We start from the raw sequence: 13575 nt of genomic DNA, 5'->3' as shown, positions 1-13575 counted from the left end.
TAGTGAAACGAATATAAATGAAAATAAAAATATATACAATAATAATAATAATTATAATAATGATGACGATAATAATAATACAAATACGGAAAAAAGACGATCAGTTTATAGAAATGTCATGTAGGCCTATTTTACGGTGTGACGATAAATGATTTCCAGATGAAACTACGTGAATAATTTACTCTCACTGAAACACTATATTTGTCTTTTAATTAGACTAAATAAAATATATTTGTCTATTAATTAGACTAAATAAAATACAATATATGTTCAATTCAGCCTTTGAACTGCATTCCAGTAAAAATCCCAGGTATAGAACCTACATTCAGAACGTAGGCTATAAGTAAAGAGATCGAAATGAAGGGGAAAATAACGAATATAAACTAATAATAGCCTACAAATATTACGGAAAGAGGAGATAATAAGACTGTGGGATGCATACATGTCTACATCGCGCACAGACAGCATCAGCATTCGCATATACAGCATCGCCCATTGTTAATATAATAATTTAATATTGTATTAATTTCTGTAACAATTAATATAATAATTTCTTAATTAAAAATAAAATATTAATAAACCTATCTCTGATAGGCTAATCCTGGGTTACTATGGTCACGCAGGTTTGTTTATGCATTAAAACTCGTGCCCACGAGAAATGCATGTTGTTTCCTCAACATAATAAGTCGTGGCCACGAGAAATGGATCTCGTTCCCTCATCATCACATCTTGTGGCCACGACATAAGGATGTCGTTACCTCGACAAAATGATCTCGTGGCCACGACATAATATCATGTTCCCACGAGTTAATATGACGTTCCCACGAATTAATATCTCGTGGCCACAACATAATATCATGTTCCCACGAGTTTATATGTCGTGGCCACGACAAACATAAGTGGACCGAAGGTGTCCCCTGGCGGGCACCGTAAGAAAGACATTTATTTTCAATAAAATGAAATAAATAACTAAAAAGTGTCAAATAAAGTGCCTCACGGGTGGTAATCAGTTAGGGTTAGGTGTAGGGAGGGTTTTATTGTCCCAAGGACAATCCAGTTAAATTAATCCAATTAAATGAATTTTAATAAAAATTATAATTTACACTCAATGCGTTATTATTGCATACCATTTTATAATGTAATACTAAGGTGCAAATATCTGCCACTTGCACTAAGTAGTATAAATAGCATCTTATAGCAAGTTATATTAAATAGCACATTATAGGCCTATTATTGCAAATAAAATAGTTATTTTTACATAAAAAAAAAAAACAGAATCTATCGCATCTATTGCACTTTAAATAGCCGCTTCCTAATTAAAACGAAAATTGGGTGATATGCATTAAAAAAATAAATAGCTTAAATTGCAAAAAATCTTATTACAGGAATCATGTTTAATTTTGAGTTTTGAATCAGTTCACAGACACTGACTGTTTGAACTTACTTCACATAAGTAAACTGAATTTACCAACTGTTTCATGGGATTAGTAGTTCATTGCGTCATAAAATAATTTGTATCTTTTATTTTTAATTTTGCAGTTGGTTGGCTCAAGTCATTTAAAGTGTTTTTTTTTTTTTTTTTACATCTCTGTGAAAACAATGAATAGAAATATTTCCAGAAGCATGGCTACTGAAAAAGTGGGTGGTCACTGTTGTGATCTATTGTGAGAGAAACTAATTCACAGCTTGACACAAGGTGTCAGTAGAGTTCACTGTGCAAAATGTGTAGAACTAGTAAATACACCAAAGCTTTGAACATGTACCTCTTATTTGCTCCTATTTGTACTACTGTACAGTATATACTACTGCCTATACTGTACTCTCTCTGGAATTAAGAAGAGATTACAGCACTGTACAATTTCAAAGAAAGGCGAGTTACAATTGGCACTTTTGCACCCTTGAAGGGCATTTTGGGAAGGGGATGCCATTTGTATCCCTTCACAAAGGGCTTTTTCAGGATTCTGTTAGTGAAGGGTCACTTCATGGTCACATTAAGTAAGTTTATCAGTACTTATGGTCATGACAATTATTGCGATTCTTTTTAAGGCGGAAAGGTTAATTTATCCACCTTATTTTTCCTGTAAGAGTGGCATGGCCATTTGTAAATGTAATAGGTCTGTCTTCTGGTGTCATAAGCTTCCTGCTATTTTTAGCTGTACAAAACAGCTTGTTTTGCTGCTTAATATTGCAAACTGGTGTGTGTTACCATATTGTTTGAATGTATTGTCTTTATTGTGAACACACTGCACTATTCTTATGCTTTCCCTACAGGGAAACTGTAAGTCTTGCACATTCACAGAAAACAGCTTACTTCTGTGTTGAAAAATAAGGCGGATTTTGTTTTGCTGTGATATATTACACACATTTTCATCATGCAAGTTTGATAGGTAAGAAATGTGCTTAATATTAGATAGGTTAGATAAATGTTACTATACCTGCAGGGTCCAAAGAAGAGATGGCAAGTTTTATAAAGGGGAAAAACATACACACAGAACTCAAAGCAGCAGTTCACTTCCAGAACAAGAATTTACAGATAATGTACTCACCCCCTTGTTATCCAAGATGTTCGTGTCTTTCTTTCTTCAGTCTTAAAGAAATTATGTTTTTTGAGGAAAACATTTCAGGATTTCTCTCCATATAATGGACTTCTATGGTGCCCCCAAGTTTAAACTTCCAAAATGCAGTGTAAATGCAGCTTCAAAGGGCTCTAAACGATTCCAGCCGAGGAAGAAGGGTCTTATCTAGCGAAACGATCGGTTATTTTCAAAAAATTACAATTTATATACTTTTTAACCTCAAACGCTCATCTGTGTGAACTCTGTATTCCAGCTCATGACAGTTAGGATATGTCAAAAAAAACTCCCATCTCATTTTGTCCTCCAACTTTGAAATCGTCTTACATCACTGTTTTACCATTTTTTGTAAAGGGTGTTTGACTTTCTTTGCATGTTCACTTTGTAAACACTTGGTCGGTACTTCTGCAGGACGATATTGAAGTTGGAGGAGAAAATGAGATGGGAGCTGACAAGCTTTTGAGGTTAAAAAGTATATAAATTGTAAATTATTTAGAAAATAAACTGCATTTTGGAAGTTCAAACTCGGGGGCACCATTTTTTCTTGATGATCGCGGAAATAACTAAAAATATTCAGTCATTTTTGATCGTACAGATCGTACATTGTTTTTGAACAACAAAACAATGTGCTTTTGTAAAATAAATAGGTTGCGCTCTTTGTCGTCCCAGTCTCCGTCACCTGTTTTAACAGAAACAACCTGAATCTCCGTGAATATGGGCCTCACAGACAAGATAAATATATGTAAAGAAAGTTTGAAATGTCTACTTTTAAATTAACTCACGTTGAAAACAAATATTCTCTGATAAAGTAATCCGTATGATACCACCATGAGCTCCAGTTTTTCCCATCTAAACTCAATATATATATATATATATATATATATATATATATATAATGTAATCACGCCCACAAGTGGCTCCGCTTTTCAAATGTTCAACATCCACGTGAAATGCGTGAACATGTAGGCAAACGCCCACATCACTTCCGTAAACAAACGTTAACATTCATCAAGTTTATCTCTGCTACTTTGCATTTCTGGAAGACCCGCTGAGAGGAATAAGCCAGAATTTACCTCAGAAGAAAATTATAGTAACGCCACATTTTATTGTCAGTAACAGGGTGTAACAGGAGAAACAGTAATTTGTTACTGAAAATGTAATGCCGTTAGTAACACTGTTTATTTATAATGCTGTTATTCCCATCACTGTTTAGAACATATTAACAGCAACAATAAGATATATTTTAATGGCTAATGTGGTGATGGATTTCACGCATTGTTATGGTAACATTTCAGGTGAAGATAATGAGGGAATTATATTGTCTTTTATTGCTCGTTTCGCCAAGTGTGGTCCAAACAGCTAGACTGGCACGCAAGTGCCCTGCTCCCTCCAAAGTGCCCACTTTAAGGGCTCTGCCACGACTGGAATTTGCCCACTACAGAAGAGGTCATCACAAAAAGAGAAGCAGTTTATGATGTGACTTCAGAACGCCCCAGATAAACAACAGCCAAACAAGATTCAAACAGGAATACACATGCACTTCAGCTTCAGTGTAACAAGTTTTTCAACCATCTCAGTTGCTGAGGTAAAAGCATCGCGTGCTATTCATCCAGTGCCTACGTGTCCCTCTAAATGGATCGGACAGTAAGTCACTCAAATCCTATCGGTCCTTCTAATCTTGTCACATGTGACCAACGCACGCTAATTACAGGAGGGATGCCCACCCATTGGGTTCTCTTATAGACACAGCTGCAAGGCAACTCTGCAACTCAATAAATTAGCTCTCAGCCTAAAGTCAGGTCAACTGCTCTTACAAGAGACCCTACAAGAGACTTGGGGTCAATCCACCAAAAGTCTTAATCGTCACTTACTGCCTCTGAGCCAGAATGTTTAGGTATTTGATTAGGCTTAAGCAAAGTGGCAAAGGACTTAAAGTTCACTACTAATTATAAGAGCTTGTGATTGCTTCAAATAGGGTTAGTTGCAAACACAGAACATTGATTTTCTCTTAATGGCAATTGTCAAATGAGCTAATTGCTCTTTGATAAAGTACATCAGATTGACTTAGGGGCAAAATCTGCCTGCATGGGCCACGTTTTCTCATGAGTTGTTGTGGAATAAAAAGGAGTAAACTGTTGACATCAAAAATGTGGCTTTATTTCTTTCATGGTATAAAAATCACCTCTGAAAAACTAAGGAATGCTTGTGCACAACTTTGGAGTTGCTAGGGGAGGCTTGTCCAAGGACAAGGATTGGTCAATTACAAGTCTTAGGAGACCTATACAGCTTCTTGTGGAGCAAAGTGGATTTAAGAAAAGGAAAGGATGTGTGGCCAAGTATGGTGACCCATACTTGGAATTTGTGCTTTGCATTTGACCCATCCAAGTGCACACACACAGCAATGAGTGATGAACAAACACACAGACACACACTGTGTACACACACCAGGAGCAGTTGGCAGCCATTTTGTTTTGTTTTTTATTTGCTGTGGCGCTCAGGGAGCAATTGGGGGTTTGGTGCCTTGCTCAAGGGTCTCACCTCAGTTGTGGAATTGTAGGTGGGGAGAGTGAATGAACAGTGCCCTCTTCCACCTTCTATACCACGACTGAGGTGAGTCCTTTGAGCAAGGCTTCGAACCCGCAACTGCTCCCTGATCAAGTACCTTAACTCGAACCCGCAACCTTTGGGATACAATTCCAACACTGTAACGACTGCCCCAAATAAAAATGTATTCTAAAACGTAGTGGCATATATTACCCATGTCTAACTAATATAATTGATGCAGACCTCCAACGGAACTAGCTATACCCTGCGTTGATATAACTTTTGATTCTTTTAAAAACAGACAAACATGCTTTAGTCTAAAGACTACCCAGAGATCCCCAGATCCAAGCAAAACCAGCAGGTAAAAGAGGAAACGTGCTAAAGTAACTAACCAATTACAGAGTAAGATAAAGGATTAGAGTCCTCAGCTCATCTGCAAATGGGATCAGCACTGATTAGTGGGTTTTAGGATGAAGTAGAGGAACTTGAATCTACAATCACACAGCTCTTCAGCCGGCCACCCCCTTTTGCAGGGAAGGGAACCATCAGGAAAAGCTACGTAGCCCCCCAGCTGGACCATTTGCTGGATTTATGTGAAATTCCAGAGGAAGAGGCCTCTGGTTGGCAACAGCATGGACTTTCTTGAATTGTGGGTGGTCAGAATGGGTATGGGAAGGGGAATCCTTGCTACTGCACGTTCCATGCTTGATGACGGATTACTAAACTAAGCTTCTGGACTACAACGTTTCTGTTCAAGAATTTCAGCAAGGGAAAGACAACACGAATTGTACAATAAAAGGTAATACCAAAGAAGAAATCCATTTGAATATATAGTTGTGGCTCATTAGACACTAAGAACAAAAACATGGCTTTGATGCCTATAAAATTTGACTTGGCCAAGCGGGTTAAGCTGGCCCAAACGTTGTGGCTCCTGTTCTGGCTTTCTGTCATGGCTGGGATCCTCATCTTCAGCATGGGGATATTCTTCAAGATCGAGCTGCGTAAGAGAAGCGAGATGATGGATAACAACGAGAGCCATTTTGTGCCCAACCTGCTCATTTTGGTGGGACTCGTGGCCTGTGGTATCAACGCTTTTGGAGGCAAAGTTTGCCATGACTCCCTTGACACAATCAAGTTCACCAAGTGGAAACCTATGTTGAAGGCCTACATGTGTGGATGTGTGGTTTTCTGCATCACCCTTTTTGTCACAGCTCTGCTGTGTTTCTTGATGCAGATCTCTCTGCACTTCGCCCTGGCCGAAGGCCTGAAGAATGGAATGAAGTACTACAAAGACACAGATACGCCAGGACGATGCTTCATGAAGAGAACCTTAGATATGACCCAGATTGAGTTCCGCTGCTGTGGCAACAACAACTACAAGGACTGGTTTGAGATCCAGTGGATTAGCAACCGCTACTTGGACTTCAGCAATGACGAAGTTAAAGCGTGAGTACTGATTTTAGTACTGAGTACTACTGGAACAATTTATAAGAGATGGGATATAAGTGGTTCTAATGAAACTACTGTATCGAAGCAGACCTCATGAAAACTGTTATGTTGAATGCAAGTGGAATCAAATTTCAGAGTTTGTTTGGGAGATCCCTAAGTAGATAATCGGCTGGTGGGTTTTATAAAGAGGGAATGGGTTAAAAAGGGCAAACGGGTCCATGGATTAGATAATCTGTCAGGATCCTATTCCAAAGTCCTTTAAAGCTTACCTTCCACACAAATCATAACATTGTGCAATCTATTACCTCCTGTGGAGTTGGCCTCCAATGTTTACCTCCAAAGAGGCTAAATCATCCCAAGGAGATTTTTATAAATCTAATTTAAAAGAGGTGCTCTTCTTATCAGACTGGAGTCCTCACCTCTTAAAGTTAATATGGAGATAAAATTTGTTGAAACATGCCACTCATGAAATCTTAAACACCACACCCAAGAATAGGGCTAATCAATATATCTAAAATATCTGCCTGCCTGAATTTCTTAGACGTGTCCAGAGCAATGTGGAAGGAAAATACTTGATGGAAAGCGTTCCCTTCAGCTGCTGCAACCCTGGCTCCCCTCGCCCTTGTATCCAACATCACCTGACCAACAACTCAGCTCACTACAGCTACGACCACCACACTGAGGATCTAAACATCTGGACCAGAGGTTGCCGTGAGGCTCTGGTGTCCTACTATGGGGGCATGATGAACAGTATTGGTGCTTTTGTGCTGCTGTTTATTATTATGCAGGTGGGTGTTAGAGATTGAATGGAATCCAAAGCTGAACACAGCTAACTCATGGCATTTGACGTTGTCACTAGATTACACTCTTGGTGGGTAAAGAGTGTGTTGCTAGATTATAAAGTAAATCGCTAGATTATAAGGTCAGTTGGTGCGTAAAGAGTAATATAAATAGGTCTGAAAGAATCAGATTAATTATCTGCTTAATTTATTTGATTAACACTTTACGTTGATGGCATGACAAGATATAGGTGACAAGTTGACAAATAACATGCACTTGGCATATTCACATTTTCATATTTTCCTCTCCGTTCATTTCAGGATTAATATTTCCTTACAGTTTACTCACCCATATATCATTCAATGTTTTTATCTTTCTTTCTTCAGTTGAAAAGAAATAAAGGTTTTTGAGGAACACATTCCAGGATTTTTCTCCATATAGTGGACTTTAATGGGGATCAGTGGGTTGAAGGTCCAAATTGCAGTTTCAAATTGCAGGGCTCTACACCATCCCAGCCAAGGAATAAGGATCTTATCTAGTGAAACGATAGGTCATTTTCTGCACTTGATCGACTTTGGACGTAGACACATTGGAAAGGTCACACATGACGTAGGTGGAAGTACCAGCCTAGTTTTACAAAGGAAACGTGCAAAGACAAAACCGTTATTTACTAAAACCGGTAAAACATCAATGTCGGATGATTTTTAAGTTGGAGGAGAAAATTAGATGGAGTTTTTCACCCTACCCCACAGAGCTAGTGGTTACAAAGTATATACATTTTAATTTTTTTAGAAAATGACTGATCGTTTCACTAGGCAAGACCCTTATTCCTTGGGTTGACTCATGTAAAAGCCCTTTGAAGCTGCATTGAAACTGCAATTTGGACCGTCAACTCAATGATCCCCATTAAAGTACACTATATGGAGAAAAATCCTGGAATGTGTTCCTCAAAAACCTTCATTTCTTTTCGACTGGAGAAAGAAAGACATGAATATCTTGAGTAAATGATCAGGAAATTTTAATTCAGGAGTAAACAAATCCTTTTTAACTTTATATTTAAGCATACACAATTTAGTAGGTGCGTATAGCAAACCTTGAATCTGAACTGTTATTGATTGCGCAATGTGACACGACACCGAATGTGCAAAAAAGTAGTTCAAGAGGGTTAACCTTAGCTTGAACCGCAGGTGTAAATCTTACATTCTAAAGGTGCTTTAAAAGGTTCTTCACAGTGGTGCCATAGAAGAACCATTTTTGGTTCCACAAAGAACCATTCAGTCAAAGGTTCTTTAAAGAACCATCTGTTTCTTAACTTTTTATAATCTGAAGAACCTTCTTTCGTCACAAAGAACATTTTGTAAAGCAGAAAGGTTCTTCAGATGTTAAAGGTTCTTTATGGCATTGTGAAGCACCTTTATTTTTAAGAGTGTAAGATCTTGTTGCCAAACTGGATATTTCCTGGAAAAGTAGAACTAATGTGGGTCAAAACATCAGAGGCACACAACATTGATGATGCTTTGAGCGTGTGTGGAAGTTACTAGAGATTCATTAACCTAAAAAGACCCTATTGTGGACGCGTATCTTCCAAAGATGTAATCACTTCCAAATGATAACTGAATTTAATTTGTTTCAGGCTGTCGTGACTGTCGGTCTGCAGTACCTGACTACTTCACTGGAAACCCTGACAGACCCAGAAAATCCTGAGAGCGAAAGTGAGGGATGGCTGCTAGAAAAGAGTGTGAAGGAGACACTTTCTGACATCATGACAAAGATCAAGTCGCTGTTTAGCGGCAACCAGGTACAGGAGGGAGATGCAGAAGCGGCTCCCACATAAAGCCGAGAGTCATGTCCCCTCCCACCCCATCAAATCAGTGGCCACTCCTACCTTTGGGAGAAGGAATGCACGAAAGGTTGATTAAAATGTTCTCTCTTAAAAATATAGGTGTATATGCATACATATAAGATCAATACACCTACATTTTAATGAGACTCGAATTGATATGTGAATGTACACATTACAATGTAAATATGAATTCAATTAAAATTAACACGTTTATTTTTTAATATTTTAAGAATTAAATATATCTGTAAATGTCCTGATATTATCAAATATTCTGACCAATTAAGCCTCACTGTCCACGTCCTTCTGTAGTACTATAAAGTTTGATTCTTATACAGTTTATTTATTGGTTGAGCGGATGTTTAACCCGACAGCCTCACACATGCAATAACACATTTCATCATTTCACCTCTATAAAATCACTTTTCAATAAGAAGTTGCTTTTCTTGATGGGGTCACACGGCAGCTTTTAACCGGCAGCTGAGGAAAATGTGTTTTTGTAAACGTTCAGTCACCTCCCAGACCTTAGAGGGATGGAAACAGTGGCACATCTTGCTTTTTACACAACGCTGCCTTTAACAGGCCTTAGGTTGTCTGATTTTCAAAAGCATGTTGATGGTGATCTATTGGAGAGCAGAACTCTGTAATTGTACTCAACACGTTCACCATTGATGTGTGTAGTTCTCGGGTTAAATATCTGCCTCACAAGTTGAAGAGATGCGAAAACAGGCTTTCTGCCTCAACTTCAGCGCTCTGTTGAGCTCACAGTTGTGAGGCAGAAATTACGGAGTACCAGCTTGTAAAAGATTCTAGTCAGTTGTGTGTGATTTGTTAATCTAAGTCAGACAACCCAATCAGTTGTAATTGTATTTTCATATCATTTGTGTAAGTTTTTAATTTTCACTGGCACCTCTTTCTGTACATTTGACCTTGCATTATTGTCAGTTTTTGTGGATTGAGTGGATTATGTAGGAAACTCCATTTGTGAGATTAAGATGTTTAATGTGAATTCTGTGTTATTTTTCACAATACACACATGTATATATATAGTTGCACAGCTAGCTCTGAACAGAGGTGACTCTTTGTTTCTGTTTTATTTTAGTCTTTAAAAGACTATTTAAAAGACTTAAATATGAGGGGTGAGAGTGGGGCAAGGTAATAAGTGGCTGTGGAGATGGTCACAGGTGAAAGATGTTTGGACAGCCGAGGCCCAGCGGGACACAGCTTTACCTGATTGGATGAAGAGAAGGAAATGGATTTCTCTAAATGAGGCTTTTGTCCTGCCTAGAACAGCTGAACACCCATCCTCAAAATACCTTTGAACAAGACAAAACAACAAATACAAAATTAATGGTAACATTAATATTTTAGGTTAAAATTTATAAAGGAAGTTGTATGGTTTAGAGACATTCTGTCTGAAATTTTCTTCATCTGTTTGTGATGAAGAACATAATTTCACACTACAGCTGCTTCTTTAAAATGACTCCAATACATATTTTTTAGAGCATAGGGAGATTGCCATGATTACACATTTGCAGTGCTTTATGGGAAAGGGCATTCCCTGGCAAAGCTCAATTTATTTGCTGTGACTTTCTGATTGAAATTGTCTGTACATTATGCGTAATATTAAGAAAAAGAATTGAGGCTTTACTGTTACACTCCACATGCATGGGTGAATGTCACAAAAACTGTCAAAAATGTGCCATAATCAAAATGCCTACTTTTATGTTTGACTGTTATATATTCATTTAGCATTGACACTTTATTTTCATTTAATTCCATACAAATACTCAATACAGTTAAATTAATTGCATCTATTCGGGAGTAACAGGCTTATATAATGAATACTAAATTATTATTAATAAGTAAAACGCCGATTAATAAGGGTGAAAACGTATAACTTTGGGTAGTAAGTGCTAAACAGGACATGTGTCATGTGGTATTTTCTCTGGCAGTGACTGGCTGGATAAGAGCAGTTAATCAGCTTTGTGGAGCAGCTTACCTTCTCAGGTGAAGCTCTGGGACAGGTACATCTCACACACGAGCAGAAAACAAGCACAACTCGAGCACATATGTAGGATAACCCCAATCGCTTGCACAGGAAGTTGTTCTCGAATTTAGAGATTAATTAACACCTAGCGTGACCCAGACGATTTATGACACACAAACGCAACCGTCAATACCAGTCGTTTTCTGAAGGAAATGATAGTGATTAAAAGCCAACAGAGAAATTGTGTTAGTTTTAGGTAAATTTAGACTTTATATCTGCATATTATAAATTAAATTTACCTTTGTCAGCCGCTGGGTTTCATTTTCCATCTCGCTGTGCAGCCAGGGAAGTCAAAATACGCGGCAAAAAGGTCCAATCACAATTTAGCAAGCAAATCAAGCAGGGTTGGTCATTGGTAGATTCTTCTCAGTCTCGATGGAAATATCTTTAAACATGAGATAAACTCGAGATTTAAGATATAATGGAGTAAAAAATACAGCAGGAAACATCATTTGTTCTGTGCCCACAAAACGATATAGTTGAATCACTTAAGTACGTTTTTTTTTTCCCACTGGAGCTGATGAACAATGAAAACAGTTTGCACGTATGTCACGGTTTGGTCAGTTACCCGGATGCGAGGCCATCCTGGAGATACTCGGATGTAAACAACAGCATTGATTGCAAGGTTAATGTACTATTGAATGCGTTGTTCTGCTAATGTATGCTGTCTAAACCACAGAAAAACGTGTGGAAGCTGCTAAATATATAGAGAAGGACTTAAGGAAAGCAGGAAAGGGCTAAAGTTAATAGGTGGTAAAGATGCGTACCTAGGGTTGCCACCCGTCTCTTAAAATACGGAATCGTCCCGTATTTGAGAATGAAATTGCGCGTCCCGTTTTGAATCAATACGGGACGGGTTTTGTCCCGTATATTTTATAATTTTTTTTTAAAGCAGCGTCTCATGCAAATCATCCCACACGCATTTTATGAAGATGCCTCCTTTCCTACTTTTGATTGGGTAATACTTGATGTCATCGTTAGTTTGATTAGTCTTTTTAACTGTCCAGTGAGGAGGGCGGGTCTTTTAAGCAGAGTCTGCCAAGTCTAAAAATGGCAGAAGATGCTTCTCCAGGTAACCCCCCGCGTCTTAAAGTTTCAGAGAATCCTGCCCTCTTTCCCTTGAGTCCCTTCAAACTGTTTTCCTCTGAGAGCACTAGAAACTTCAGATGTTCAACTACACTGATATTCTAGTGTAAAACAAGTTTTTGACTATTTTTTGTATTTTTTTTAAGTGCATGCAAAATAGCAGGTGAGATTTACTTGTTTCATTTGTTGAACAGAATTCAGAAAAAGTTTTCAGAAATGCCACAAAGTCTGTGCACATCTGTGTGGTTAGATGAGGGAGCTCAATAATGTGTCTTTGACCTTCATTATGTATGTTTTGGTTATACAGTCTTGTAAATAAAATACAAATAGCCTAATCTAAAACTCCATTCTCTGAATCTTCTCACATTGTTTTCTTACCTGCTAGTGAAGTCAGTCATTGATGGGGCCATTAGGGAGGGCTCTTTTGTCTCTCAGGTGTGAATTGCTAAATATTCATGGGTCATTGCCACACCTATGAATAATCCCTTTCGATCACAAAACATGTTTTAGAAAATTTACATCAATATGTAATACAACACCTGTCATGTGATTTAGATCATGTGACCCCTTTGTCTACAATTGCCAGAGTTACTTCCTGTGCACCAAACAACTGATGAAGGTGTTTGGATGAACACTGAAACGTCTTGTGTTTTTAAGTATGTTTGTAAGTCCAGTGTTTTTGTAAATTAAACTCTATTTAGAAGGAACTTCTACCTGGATGAATGAATCTCCACAGACATCAATATATTGTTTTCTCTGAACGAGTGAACGAGATGATTTTCACATCATTTGGTTGAAAAAATTCTAGCCTACCACATCCAATTATCAACGGTCTTGGTGACAAATGTTCTGTATGTGCTTCATGGCCTTATTTCAGTGACTTCAAAACTTTAGATTTTCAATAACCACGCATTAACGTAGTTTTCTCAAAAACACAAACATGCACATTAATGTTGCTTGCATATTATTGTAGCCCAATATGTGCTGATTACAATGTAATCTGACTTTAACCATTAAAATGTTTTAAGATACTGAAAAAAGCACAAATGTCAGGGCATGTCAAAACTTCTTCAGGGCCCCAAAACACCCTCAGACCCCAGAGGGTTAAACGCAAGAAAGGTTCCTCAGGGGCGGACTAGCCATCGGGAGAACCGGGAGAATTCCCGGTGGCCTAGCAGCCAATTTGGCCCGCTGCCATTTATTTATTTATTTTTTAATATTTTATTTTCATATATATTGTTGTTTCTGTTGCC

At 38.0% G+C, this 13575-nt stretch overlaps 1 protein-coding gene across 1 annotated transcript; it reads left to right on the top strand.

Annotated features, from left to right (window-relative positions):
* Positions 1-5596: 5596 nt before the first annotated feature.
* Positions 5597-12259, top strand: LOC141325500 (peripherin-2-like). Its single transcript, XM_073834241.1, has 3 exons — positions 5597-6563; positions 7108-7354; positions 8980-12259. The coding sequence occupies exons 1-3, from the start codon at positions 5983-5985 to the stop codon at positions 9178-9180; spliced, it is 1029 nt and encodes a 342-aa protein (XP_073690342.1). The 5' UTR covers positions 5597-5982; the 3' UTR covers positions 9181-12259.
* Positions 12260-13575: the final 1316 nt, after the last annotated feature.

The sequence above is a fragment of the Garra rufa genome, chromosome 2 (assembly GCF_049309525.1).
Source record: "Garra rufa chromosome 2, GarRuf1.0, whole genome shotgun sequence".
NCBI lineage: Eukaryota > Metazoa > Chordata > Actinopteri > Cypriniformes > Cyprinidae > Garra > Garra rufa.
Note: the sequence above shows the minus strand (reverse complement) of the source record. Positions and strands in the feature narration are given on the sequence as shown.